The sequence below is a fragment of the Dipodomys merriami genome, unplaced genomic scaffold (assembly GCF_024711535.1).
Source record: "Dipodomys merriami isolate MVZ:Mamm:240054 unplaced genomic scaffold, mDipMer1.0.p SCAF_1, whole genome shotgun sequence".
NCBI classification, from domain to species: Eukaryota; Metazoa; Chordata; class Mammalia; order Rodentia; family Heteromyidae; genus Dipodomys; species Dipodomys merriami.
In genome coordinates, this window is record NW_027202270.1 from 7,739,009 (window position 1) to 7,752,916 (window position 13,908).

Genomic DNA, 13,908 nt, shown 5'->3' on the forward strand with positions numbered 1-13,908 from the left:
CTCATCTCCCCTTGTGCACACATCTGTATTGGGTGCTTTGTTTGCTGAAGGGAGCATAAAGATGCCTAGAAAAGGACCCATCCCTTCCTGGGGAGAGATCAGACAAAAAATGGAAGCGGGGGTGGGGGGGAGATACAGGGGATATGTGGACATATTTTTAACATTCAGGCTTGTGTTCTATGTCTCTGTATATACCCCTGGAGCCACACCTCCAGCCTGCTTTGTTGTTATTTGTCAGCTGTGGGGCGTCAACTCTAGGCTTGGGTGCTGTCCCTGTGCTCTTCAGCTCAAGGCTAGCACTCTACCCCTTGAGCCACAGTGCCACTTCTGGTTTTCTATTAGTTTATTGGAGATAAGAGTCTCCCAGACTTTCCTGCCTGGGCTGGCTTTGAACCTTGATCCTCAGATCTCAGCCTCCTGCGTAGCTAGGATTACAGGCGTGAGCCACCGGCGCCCGGCTAATGTTGGTTTTCTGAAGACAGAGTCTCACAGACTTTTCTACCCAGGTTATCTTTGGACTATGATCTTCCAGGTCTCAGCCTCCTGAGTAGCTAATATTACAGGCATAAGCCACCAGCACCCAGCTGTGTTTCCATTTCTTAAGGCCCACAGAATTACACTGAGTGCACCAAGATTATCCATAATAATGCCCCTGTTCCCTAGCTTAAATATGTTTGTAAAAGCCTGTTTTCCAGATTAGATGGCAGATTATAGGACCCAATGCTTTATATAGACACCTTTGAGAGACATCACTGTATTGTAAATAATAATAAATATAGTAAAAATTATAACCCTAGAATTTTAAAGTAAACTTATCAGTAACATCAGAACCAAGTAAAAAAAAAAAAAACTCATTTGTTTTTACTTCTTTTCCGCTTGGGTTTTCTTGTAGTAGTGTCATTCTCAACATCTGCGTTACCTAGAAAATAACCAACAATAGTGAAGAAATCAATAAACAAATCAATAAATGAGTCATAAATCTTCAGGGCATATCATACTGAAGAAGGCTTGAATTTAGAATGATGCTAGGGTCATTCCTGTCTTGTAGATAAACCCCAAATCCTACTGAACTGAAAACAAGGGACTTTGAAAAACACTTTCCAAGGATGTGACCCTTCAAAAAATAAAGGACTGGTGTTGGGGACCAGTAGCAGAGGAGGGGGCGACAAGAGAGGGTGATAAGGGTGAAGATGTGTGAAAATGTCATAAGGAAACCAGTTACCATGTTAAAAAAAATTAAGGAAAAAGTTTTAACTATCCATTTGCTTCAGTTGCTTCAGTAATAAAAACATTGTGAAGATGCTTTCTAAGATGATAAGGGATTTCTCTACAACATTCTTCACTTCCTTCTGAGTCTTCACTAGCAGACCAACCCATTAGCATCCACATTTCTGTAACAAAATCCTTGAGACATTCTAAGCCTTTCCTTGCATGTATTTAAAAAAGAAATTGGGTTGGGAAGGTGGCTCACTGGTAGAGTGCTTGCCTTGCAATCATGAAGCCCTGGGTTCAATTCCTCAGCACCACATAAGCAGAAAAAGTCAGAAGTGGCGCTGTGTCTCAAGTGGTAGAGTGCTAGCCTTGAGCTGAAGGACCCAGGCCAAGAGTTCAGGCCCCATGACTAACCAAAAAAGAAAGAAAGTGTGTGTGTGTGTGTGTGTGTGTGTGCGCGCGTGTGTGCATGTGTGTGTGCGCGCGCGCTCCACTATTGGTTTTTGGTGGTTAATTGGAGATAAAAGTCTTATGGGGACTTTTCTGTTGGAACTGGCTTTGAACCCTGATTCTCATCAGCCTCTTGAATAGCTAGGATTATAGGCATGAGCCACCAGGGCCCAGCCAGCTATTTAAAATTCAGCCTCTACTAATTCCTCAATTTCAAAACCACTTCTACATTTTTGGGAAAGTGTTATAGCTGCACCCCACTTCTCAATATAGTAAGTTGTTGCCTAAAGATGGGGATACATTCCGAGAAATGTTATCCTACCCTATTGAGTTCTTAAAATTGTCACATATATTAAATAAGATTTTGTGTGTATGTGTGTGCAAAAATGTATGGGAGCCTCTTACGGTAGTAAATGTCATGCTGATGGGCCTGGGATAAGAATATGCATCGCATTGAGAAGAGTGGATGCAGTTGGGTGCCAGCGGCTCACACCTGTAATCCTAGCTACTCAGGAGGCTGAGATATGAGAGTTGGTGTTGATAGCTAGGTGGGGCAGAAAAGTCCCCATGAGACTCTTATTTCCAATTAACCAGTCGAAAACTGGAAGTGGAACTGTGGTTCAAAGTGGTAGAGGGCTAGAAACTCAGGAAGAGCACCCAAGTTCTGAGTTCAAGCTCATAACTGACAAGAGGAGAACAAGAGGGAGGAGGAGGAGGAAGATGAAAAGAGGGGGGAGGAGAAGGAAGGGAGAGGGGGAAGGAGGGAGAAGGAGGAGAATAGAGCTGAAATCTAAAGTATTTCATCCTGACAGTTAAGAAGTAGGACTTGTTGTCTATTAACCGAGACCTTTCTAAGGGTGTAACAAAAGGACATAATTCCCTACCAGTGTAGGTCCATTTGCCCTTCTCAAGTTTCAGAAAAGATCAGTGTGACTCAATGCATCAATATAGTAAACAAGATAAATGTCCTTTTTTTTTTTTTGTCTTTCCTGGAGCTTGAACTCAGGGTCTGGGCACTGTCCCCGAGCTTTTTGCTCAAGGCTATCCCTCTACCACTTGAGCCACAGCTCCACTTCTGGCCTTTTTGGTAGTTTATTGAAAATGAGTATCTCACAGACTTTCTGACCTGGGCTGGTTTAGAACTGTGATCCTCAGATCTCAGCTTCCTGAGTAGCTAGACTTATAAGGTGTGAACTATCTACGCCCAGCTGATAAATGTTATTGTCTAAGAGTACGTTGTGGGATCAGGTGGTGGCAGCTCACACCTGTAATCCTAGCTACTCAATAGGTTGAAATCTAAGGACCATGGTTCAAAGCCAGTGTGGGCAGGAAAGTCCATGAGACTCTTATCTCTAATAAACTACTCAGAAGAAGCCTGAAGTAGAACTGTGGTTCAAGTGGTAGAGTGCTAGCCTTGAGCAAAAAGAAACTTAGGGACAGTGCCCAGGCCCTGAGTTCAAGCCACAGGACTGGCACCAAAATCAAAACAAAACAAAACAAAAAGAGTACATTGAGTACATTTCTACAACACCAACCATACAGAAATAACAGAGCCTGTTTGGTTCAACGTGATTTTATGAAAGTTTCTTTCTTCCGCACTGTTCTCAGAAGAGGACTGAGCCCACCCCCCACATTGCCTTTGGGCGGCCTTACCCTGTGTGTCGTGCACTTGGCTACTTTCCATCTTTTCTTCTGGGCCTTCTGGCACATACTTCGTGGAACACATGACACAAGGACACTGCTCATTTCCACGTGCTGACTGTTCTGTTTCTGGGCCAAAATTGTGATTTATGAAGACTTTTCACTTATCCAGCAACCCTCTTTCCTCTACCTTCAGAAGTCTTCCCTCCTCTGAAATCCTCTCCTCTCATTGCTCCTCCTGTCTGTCTCTTCCTTTAAGTTTCACTTTTTTTGTCCATTCTGGGGCTTCAACTCTGGGCCTGGGCACTGTCCCTGAGCTCCTTTTGCTCAAGGCTAGCAGCTAACACTTGAGCCACAGCACCACTTCTGGCTTTTTCAGTGGTTAATTAGAGCTAAGAATCTCATGGAGTTTCCTGCCCAGGATGGCTTGGAACCACGATCCTAAGATCTCAGCCTCTTGAGTAGCTAAGATTACAGGCAGGAGCCACTGACACTTGGCAAGCTTCACTTAAACTTTTTTGCTATTATAAAGGTGATATACAGAGGGATTCCCTTGTGTAAGTCAGGAAATAAGTATGTTTCTTTTTGGACAATGTCACCCCTGAATTTCCCTTTTTTCTTCTGTCTTTCCTTCCATGTAAGAACTGTATCCAGTTTGGTTAGTTTTAAGCCTATAATTACTACCTTGGCCATTATAAGAAGTAAGATGTTCTTTTTTTTTTTTTTTTTGGTTGGTCTTGGGGCTTGAACTCTGGACTTGGGCGCTATCCCTGCGCTCTTCAGCTCAAGGCGAGCGCTCTACCACTTGAGCCACAGTGCCACTTCTGGTTTTCTAGTGGTTTATTGGAGATAAGAGTCTCAAGGACTGGGGCTGGGAAGGTGGCTCAGTGGTAGAGCGCTTGCCTTGCACGCCTGAGGCCCTGGGTTCGATTCCCCAGCACCACATAAGCAAAAAAGAAAAAAAGCTGGAAGTGGCGCTGTGGCTTAAGTGGTAGAGCACTAGCCTAGCCTTGAGCTGAAGAGCTGAGGGACAGCGCCCAGGTCCAGAGTTCAGGCCCCACGACCAGGTCAAAAAAAAAAAAAAGAGTCTCAAGAGCTTTCCTGCCCAGGCTGGCTTTGAACTATGATCCTCAGACCTCAGGCTCCTGAGTAGCTAGGATTACAGGCATGAGCCACCGGCGCCCAGCTAGAAGTAGGAGCTTCTAACCCTCTTTCTTCACTCATTGGGTGATGATCTGACGCCATGGATACTAATGAAAACGAGAAAATTACTGTCGGTGGATCCTAAGACAGAGCCCAGAGAAGAGTGCCCCTGGTCAACATGGTGACAGATATCCTAAACAGAGGGACCTGCTCTCTGGACGAAAAAACATACCTGAGATTCAACAGAGCTGCTGCTTTTTCCACATTATGGCTCATTCACCTTGTCTGCTATGTCTGTTTTCCTACTTGTAACTGTAAGAATATTTAAGTTCTTATCTTCTAGTATAAAAACTTAAATGTTTTTTTTAAGTAATTTAAGTAGCTACCAGCCAGGTACTGGTGGTAGCTCACACCTGTAAGCTTAGTTACCCAGGAGCCTGAAATCTGAGGATAGCAGATCAAAGCCAGGCTGGGCAGGAAAATCTATATGACTCATTTCCTATTTTACAGGAAAAAGCCCAAATAAGAGCTGTGGCTCAAGTGTCAGACCACTAACCTTGAGCACAAAAGCACAGGGACTGTGCCCAGGACCTGAGTTCAAGCCCCAGGAGCAGCACCTAGGCCCTGAGTTCAAGCCCCAGGACTAGCACACAAAAAAGTAGCTTTTTCATTGAGGGGCTACCCACAGAGTGGCCCCTCCCCCAGCTACTTGGTTTAGCAAGCTTTTAGCTTCAGAAACAGAATGGTGGCCTCTCCCTTCAAACTTTGCTTAGGAACATCTTATGGGACCCATGGAGCAGCAGATGTGAATGCCAGACCTCTTAAGCCTGGCACCTAGTCTTCTGCCCTACTGCCAAAGTAAATCTATTCTCAACAACTTGAGCTCTGACTTGTTCTAGCCAGCTGATTTCTGAATTTGTCCAGTTTAAAGATGGACACAACTCAGATATACATCAATTTGACTTTGTTGGAAATACAGCACTTAACAAATATTCTGTTCCCTTTTTCTTGGTTGTTTTTTGGTCAGTCGTGGGGCTTGAACTGTTCCTTTTTTCTTGAGTAAGGAAGCTGTTGACTGGTGAGATGGGCAGTATGACAGATGTTCAGCTAGACATTACAAAGAGCAGTTAGGTCAAAAGGTCATTCTGCCACCGATTGTGACCAGAAAGACTGGTTTATTTTCAGATGAGTTGGGTGTGAGATTTTCCCCAAGAACCATTTCTGCATAGGGATTTCTCAGACTGAGCAGCGTGGAGGGAAGGGGGATGGGGGGGGGTGAGAGAGCCATGGGGCACACTGGGTTATGAGAACAGGGCAGATTCCCATCAGTACTCATTACCTAACTTAAGAAACTGCAATCCCTCCATCTATCACCTTTATAATAACTATTTTAAGAAGGAAAAAAATGAGTTCTAACTCAGTGTGATAGCACATGCCTATGACCCCAGTAATCAGGAGGTTGAGATAGGATGATCTTGAGTTCCAAGTGAGCTTGAGCTACAGAGCTAGATGCTCTCTTACAAAAAGATTTCCATCTTTAGTTTTTGTTTGGTATTAAGTGGTAGCTGCTTGGCTTATGAGAACACATTTTCACTGCCACACTATGGTCTCTGCTTCTCTTGATTCTGGACTTTCCTAATATTTCCTGTCTGTCTGATTTTCTTACTCTTCTTAAGGGATGCATTCTATTATTTGCATATTCTTAAGCTCCACTCTTCTGGCTGTCTTCTATAACTGCCATATTTTCTAATGCTCTATTTTTTTCCTTCTCTCATACTAAGTATCTTTAATGGCAGAATGACATCATGTCCATTGAACCCTAGAAGAAGGCCCTCCTGGGTACCTGAAGGCCCCTGGGCTTTCCAGTTGAGCTCAGACCATGGGATGGGACTTCCCATCAACCCATACCAGCCTGACAGAATCAGAGCCAGGAGCTGATCTTTGTGGCTTGTTACTCTTGGGTCTCATAAGACACCTGTTACCTTCACTACTTGTGTATTTCTATTTCTTCAGAAGAATAACAACACTGCTCTATTTAAGTCTTAAGGTTCTAGGAGATAAGCACATCATGTTTACCCAAGTTGGGAGAGGGCAATCCTGTATGGCAATGACATGAAGAGAGCTGATCAAAGGGCTGGGAAGGTGGCTCAGTGGTAGAGCACTTGCCTTGCATGCAAGAGGCCCTGGATTTGATGCCTCAGCAACACATAAGCAAAAAGAAAAAAGCCGGAAGTGGCACTGTGGCTCAAGTGGGAGAGCGCTAGCCTTGAGCTGAAGAGCTGAGGGACAGAGCCCAGGCCCAGAGGTCAGGCCCCACAACCGGACCCCCGCAAAAAAATAGCATTAGGATTTAAATAATAGTGAATCTGAAATCTCTAGTTAAATAGTATGTTAGTGTTTCTCTGAAGGCTTCATCAAGTTGTGACAAAATAATGAAAGTGATCAATCAGCAAAGGAATCCTGAGTTTTTGGACTTCCATAGAGGGAAGGGGTGAGTAGGGACGAGTAGGAACAGAAGTTGTCTTATGCAATCAAATAATTGTAGTAGCAGATACTAAGCAATGAAAGCAAAGGGGTCCTCTGTAATCCCACCCCATTTCTGAACTAACCTAGCATTCAACAAGGCCTTAAATCATGGAATTATGAAGACTTATCATCTTCCTGAATGGCCCAAAAAGTCCATCAAGGCTATTTCCATTGGGAAGTGCATTCAGCAGAAAACCACCAAGAAATGTTAGCTTGGAATTTGGTCTCTGAACAGTGTATTGATTGAACAATTCTCCCTCTCTCACCTGCACCATGTCTTGGTGGTGAGCACAAGTCACCCAGGGGCTTTTCTCCATCAAATGTTTGTAAACAAGGATGGCTGCCAGCTGAAGAAACTGATGAAATCCCTTAGAGGACTCCTCATAGACACAAGGAAGGTCACAGCAGTTAAGAACAAGGTGGGGGGATGTCCCTCTGCTCAGACCCTGATGCAGTGGCTAAAGTAGTCTCTGGAGGTGGAAGACTGGCCACACCCCTTCCTTCCCTCCCTCAACAACTTGGACCCACCCATTTCTCCTGCCTGAGTTCTTTGGGAAGGGGACCAAGTAGAAGGAAAGATGGTGGGGTAAGCCCCATCCTGCAGGCAGAGAAAAGCCAAGACTCCTTTAGTTTCTTGGAAAAATTGAAGGTACAATTAATTACCTTCTGTGCTACCTGGTGGTTGGCTGAGCATCTTCTCAGCTGTTCCCTCATTCGTCATCTGGAAAACACTGGGGTCACAGGACACTGAGGAGGAACACAGATGGCACTGACCATGCAGAAGGACCAGGAAACACATCCCCACATGCTCAGATGGAACCAGCAAGTTCCCAGAAAATAAGGGGGGCTCAGGGATCGCAATCATAACACGGAATCTTGACAAAGATTCAATGAAAGAGTGAAAAGGAAAAAAGCACCATCTTGTCTCGATAGTCACTATTTCAATATGTACACACAAGGCCTACCAGTAAGGGTAGTACTGTCAGGAAGAGGACTCCTACGGATTCTGCCTTGTGTATCCCACTAAAGGCTCTCGTCATTTGTGAGCGCTGGCTGGAGTGGGTCCCAGTGGGCTCCAAGCAGACATCTCTGTGCCCAGCAACAGCCCCCCAGGGCCCATGGCTAGAAACACCTTCTTTCCTTACCTGGCCCATTTCTGGGTGGAGAGCACAAGGCATCCTGGGGCTCCTTTTCTGGGTTGATTTCCAAGCCAGCAGTGTCTCTCTCTGCAGAGAAAAACAAAAGCCTTTGCTATTTAACCAGGATCTTAAGGGTGACAAAAGTGACAGTGAAGACGGGGAATACTCGAGCGTCGCGCAGGTAAGGCCACTGCCTCCAGACCCTGCTGGGCCACCTTTGGGTCAGCTGGCCTAGAGGTGAACACATTGGTCACCCTCTCCAGCTCACTTCCTCAGAGCCCTGCCTGTCCGCACTCTGCCTCTTCCCTCCCCTCCTGCATGTGGTCTCTGCCTCTGCCCCTGCTTCTGGCTGCCAGCACCTCCAGTGTTTCTTGAATGTGTTTCTGCCTCCTTGGCTCTGGTCTCTGTCTCTTCTTCCTTGCTCTTTGTCTTTGCTGTGAATCCAATGTCAGTTGTCTTCCTCTATTTCTCTTCCTGGGCATCAGTGTTGGATGAGGGGGCAAGGGGGCCATGGAGCAGCAGCAGGTGGAAATCCCACACCTCTTGAATCTGGCACAATCTTCTGCTCTACTGCCAAGTGAATCTATTCTCAACAACTTGAGCTCTGACTTGTTCTTGCCAGCTTGATGATGGACATGAATTCAGATACACACTCATTTGCTTTTTTTTTTTTTTTTTTTGGTCAGTCATGGGGTTTGTACTCTGGGCCTGGGTGCTTACCCTCAGCTCTTCAGCTTAAGCTAGCACCCTACCACTTGAGCCACTGTGCCACTTCTAGCTTTTTTCTGCTTATGTGGTGCTTAGGAATCGAATCCGGGGCCTCATGCATGCCAGGCAAGCACTATACCACTGAGCCACCTTCCCAGCCCATGTTCCTACGCTTTTTCTTTCACTACTTCATTTATTTTCACATTTGCCTAATCTTAGAAAGTTTGAGCCAAGTGTTACTTCCTGATTTTCGTATGTCTCTGAATTTAAGAATATAGTAACCAAAAGCAAACAGAGGGAAACAAAAATACAGTTAAGTCCCTAATCCAAACCACCCCCAAATTAAGTCAGTAGCCAAATGAATCAGGCTGTAGAGTCATACTTTGTCACAAGTCCCTCCTCTTACAAAGAGGTGCCTTTTAACAAGGTAGTTTGTGAATACAATGTATCTTGATGAACTAGTCTCTAGTTCATTTGAAAATAGGTAAATCATTTTCTTGCAATGTAATCTGCAATAGCTCATATCATGTACTTGATGAGATGTCCCTGTTTGGATCAGTGCTTGGTTGGTGTGACTGGTATGCCATGCCTGGCTAACACACCATCTGCATTTAGAACCAAATGCAGCAGCCTTTCTGCTGTTGGTCATGGGATCCTGTCAGAGCCCCTGTCTCCTCCTATAGAACAGGGGCTTTCTCTCTGTACTCTCACTATGACTCAAACCCTTACCCTCCACTTCACGGATGACCACACTTCACTAGAGATAGCCCTGGTGTATAATGAGGGACTTTCAGTGTATCCTTCCAACATATTCGAGAAGTAGCTATAGAAAAATTGGGGTGGGGGACGCATGGGGGCGAGGTAGTTGTGTGTTCCTTTGTCCTAACCAGTATTGCATCATTTTACACCATTCTACATCATTATCTGAGAAACTTTCCATCCTTTAGCAACACTCTTCTAAATGTCATAGAGATGTATTCTTTTTTTCTCTTTTTTTGCTGGTTCAGGGGCTTCAGCTCAGGGTCTGGGCACTGTTCCTGAGCTCCTTCTCAAGCTAGTGCTCCACCACATTAGCCACAGAGCAACTTCTGGCTTTTCTGACTATTTTGGGGGGTTATGGGAGTTTCATGAACTTTATTGTCTAGGCTAAATTTGAACTGTGATCCTCAGATCTCAGCATCCTGAGTAGGTAGGATGACAGGCATGAGCCACCAGCTCTAGAAGCTGAGTGGCTTCAGGTATTCCGAAAATGGAAATACCAGATTAAATATGCAAAGGACTAATGTGAGCAGTCCTGGGAAAATTCTCTTACATGTGATCAATTTTTAGTTGATCTGACTATTAATCTGCCTAGGCTGTAGACTTAGATGAAAGATCTATAGGCCACCAAAAGAATAAATATACTTCCCTTCCCTGCAGTCCCTAATCAAATTTCTGCAATTTCTCATCTAAAGATGAATTCTTTCCCTTAATATATTTTTATTCTTAGATGTTCTGTTCAATATTATTTGCCTAAGAAAACTAGTGGCTCATCTGGGCGATTATTTTCTGTGTATTATGTGACCCCCAGATCCAGTAGGCAGGATTCTAAATGACTCGAGAAGATTTTCTCCTCTAAAGAACTATAGGTATAATAAGATGTTGTTTTTATGATTCTTATAATTAGCTTACATTATATAGTGAATTGGACCTTAAAAATTGGAGGATTATTAGAGTAAGTCTCCAAGAACAAAGATTTTTGTTTGTGGATGGCCTCAAATAAATCAGAGAATCATCTGGCCAGTTAATATACACCTAAAAGAATGGATAACAGAAATGTAAAATGGGTATGGTTGTGGGGAGGAGGGTTCTAGTAGAAGGAGGGAGAATGGAGAGGGTAAAGAGTATGAATATGATCGCTTTATACTACACACACACACACTCACACACACACTCACACACACACACATACACACACACACACACACACATCATGAAAATAGAAGAAGGCTAATTCCACTGGGAAGTGCATTCAGCAGAAAACTGCCAAGAAAAACCAGCTTGGAATGTGGCCTCTGAACAGTGTATTGATTGAACAATTCTCCCTCTCTCACCTGCCCCATGTCTTGGTGGTGAGCACAAGTCACCCAGGGGCTTTTCTCCATCAAATGTTTGTAAACAAGGATGGCTGCCAGCTGAAGAAACTGATGAAATCCCTTAGAGGACTCCTCATAGACACAAGGAAGGTCACAGCAGTTAAGAACAAGGTGGGGGGATGTCCCTCTGCTCAGACCCTGATGCAGTGGCTAAAGTAGTCTCTGGAGGTGGAAGACTGGCCACACCCCTTCCTTCCCTCCCTCAACAACTTGGACCCACCCATTTCTCCTGCCTGAGTTCTTTGGGAAGGGGACCAAGTAGAAGGAAAGATGGTGGGGTAAGCCCCTTCCTGCAGGCAGAGAAAAGCCAAGACTCCTTTAGTTTCTTGGAAAAATTGAAGGTACAATTAATTACCTTCTGTGCTACCTGGTGGTTGGCTGAGCATCTTCTCAGCTGTTCCCTCATTCGTCATCTGGAAAACACTGGGGTCACAGGACACTGAGGAGGAACACAGATGGCACTGACCATGCAGAAGGACCAGGAAACACATCCCCACATGCTCAGATGGAACCAGCAAGTTCCCAGAAAATAAGGGGGGGCTCAGGGATCGCAATCATAACACGGAATCTTGACAAAGATTCAATGAAAGAGTGAAAAGGAAAAAAGCACCATCTTGTCTCGATAGTCACTATTTCAATATGTACACACAAGGCCTACCAGTAAGGGTAGTACTGTCAGGAAGAGGACTCCTACGGATTCTGCCTTGTGTTTCCCACTAAAGGCTCTCGTCATTTGTGAGCGCTGGCTGGAGTGGGTCCCAGTGGGCTCCAAGCAGACATCTCTGTGCCCAGCAACAGCCCCCCAGGGCCCATGGCTAGAAACACCTTCTTTCCTTACCTGGCCCATTTCTGGGTGGAGAGCACAAGGCATCCTGGGGCTCCTTTTCTGGGTTGATTTCCAAGCCAGCAGTGTCTCTCTCTGCAGAGAAAAACAAAAGCCTTTGCTATTTAACCAGGATCTTAAGGGTGACAAAAGTGACAGTGAAGACGGGGAATACTCGAGCGTCGCGCAGGTAAGGCCACTGCCTCCAGACCCTGCTGGGCCACCTTTGGGTCAGCTGGCCTAGAGGTGAACACATTGGTCACCCTCTCCAGCTCACTTCCTCAGAGCCCTGCCTGTCCGCACTCTGCCTCTTCCCTCCCCTCCTGCATGTGGTCTCTGCCTCTGCCCCTGCTTCTGGCTGCCAGCACCTCCAGTGTTTCTTGAATGTGTTTCTGCCTCCTTGGCTCTGGTCTCTGTCTCTTCTTCCTTGCTCTTTGTCTTTGCTGTGAATCCAATGTCAGTTGTCTTCCTCTATTTCTCTTCCTGGGCATCAGTGTTGGATGAGGGGGCAAGGGGGCCATGGAGCAGCAGCAGGTGGAAATCCCACACCTCTTGAATCTGGCACAATCTTCTGCTCCACTGCCAAGTGAATCTATTCTCAACAACTTGAGCTCTGACTTGTTCTTGCCAGCTTGATGATGGACATGAATTCAGATACACACTCATTTGCTTTTTTTTTTTTTTTTTTTGGTCAGTCATGGGGTTTGTACTCTGGGCCTGGGTGCTTACCCTCAGCTCTTCAGCTTAAGCTAGCACCCTACCACTTGAGCCACTGTGCCACTTCTAGCTTTTTTCTGCTTATGTGGTGCTTAGGAATCGAATCCGGGGCCTCATGCATGCCAGGCAAGCACTATACCACTGAGCCACCTTCCCAGCCCATGTTCCTACGCTTTTTCTTTCACTACTTCATTTATTTTCACATTTGCCTAATCTTAGAAAGTTTGAGCCAAGTGTTACTTCCTGATTTTCGTATGTCTCTGAATTTAAGAATATAGTAACCAAAAGCAAACAGAGGGAAACAAAAATACAGTTAAGTCCCTAATCCAAACCACCCCCAAATTAAGTCAGTAGCCAAATGAATCAGGCTGTAGAGTCATACTTTGTCACAAGTCCCTCCTCTTACAAAGAGGTGCCTTTTAACAAGGTAGTTTGTGAATACCATGTATCTTGATGAACTAGTCTCTAGTTCATTTGAAAATAGGTAAATCATTTTCTTGCAATGTAATCTGCAATAGCTCATATCATGTACTTGATGAGATGTCCCTGTTTGGATCAGTGCTTGGTTGGTGTGACTGGTATGCCATGCCTGGCTAACACACCATCTGCATTTAGAACTAAATGCAGCAGCCTTTCTGCTGTTGGTCATGGGATCCTGTCAGAGCCCCTGTCTCCTCCTATAGAACAGGGGCTTTCTCTCTGTACTCTCACTATGACTCAAACCCTTACCCTCCACTTCACGGATGACCACACTTCACTAGAAATAGCCCTGGTGTATAATGAGGGACTTTCAGTGTATCCTTCCAACATATTCGAGAAGTAGCTATAGAAAAATTGGGGTGGGGGACGCATGGGGGCGAGGTAGTTGTGTGTTCCTTTGTCCTAACCAGTATTGCATCATTTTACACCATTCTACATCATTATCTGAGAAACTTTCCATCCTTTAGCAACACTCTTCTAAATGTCATAGAGATGTATTCTTTTTTTCTCTTTTTTTGCTGGTTCAGGGGCTTCAGCTCAGGGTCTGGGCACTGTTCCTGAGCTCCTTCTCAAGCTAGTGCTCCACCACATTAGCCACAGAGCAACTTCTGGCTTTTCTGACTATTTTGGGGGGTTATGGGAGTTTCATGAACTTTATTGTCTAGGCTAAATTTGAACTGTGATCCTCAGATCTCAGCATCCTGAGTAGGTAGGATGACAGGCATGAGCCACCAGCTCTAGAAGCTGAGTGGCTTCAGGTATTCCGAAAATGGAAATACCAGATTAAATATGCAAAGGACTAATGTGAGCAGTCCTGGGAAAATTCTCTTACATGTGATCAATTTTTAGTTGATCTGACTATTAATCTGCCTAGGCTGTAGACTTAGATGAAAGATCTATAGGCCACCAAAAGAATAAATATACTTCCCTTCCC

General features: G+C 44.9%; 1 protein-coding gene across 5 annotated transcripts in view; it reads right to left on the reverse strand.

Annotated features, from left to right (window-relative positions):
- Window positions 1-13,908, reverse strand: part of LOC138822375 (nuclear body protein SP140-like) — a 60,100-nt gene that overhangs the window by 26,502 nt on the left and 19,690 nt on the right. For 4 of the 5 annotated variants that reach the window (XM_070015206.1, XM_070015205.1, XM_070015203.1 and 1 more), the window contains 6 exons: window positions 11,793-11,873; window positions 11,310-11,393; window positions 8,118-8,198; window positions 7,636-7,719; window positions 3,316-3,432; window positions 866-919 (listed from right to left, as the gene is read on the reverse strand). In XM_070015206.1, coding sequence (XP_069871307.1) covers window positions 866-919; window positions 3,316-3,432; window positions 7,636-7,719; window positions 8,118-8,198; window positions 11,310-11,393; window positions 11,793-11,873 — 501 coding nt within the window. The remainder of the gene's footprint in view (window positions 1-865; window positions 920-3,315; window positions 3,433-7,635; window positions 7,720-8,117; window positions 8,199-11,309; window positions 11,394-11,792; window positions 11,874-13,908) is intronic. The other variant, XM_070015207.1, reaches the window with a different exon arrangement.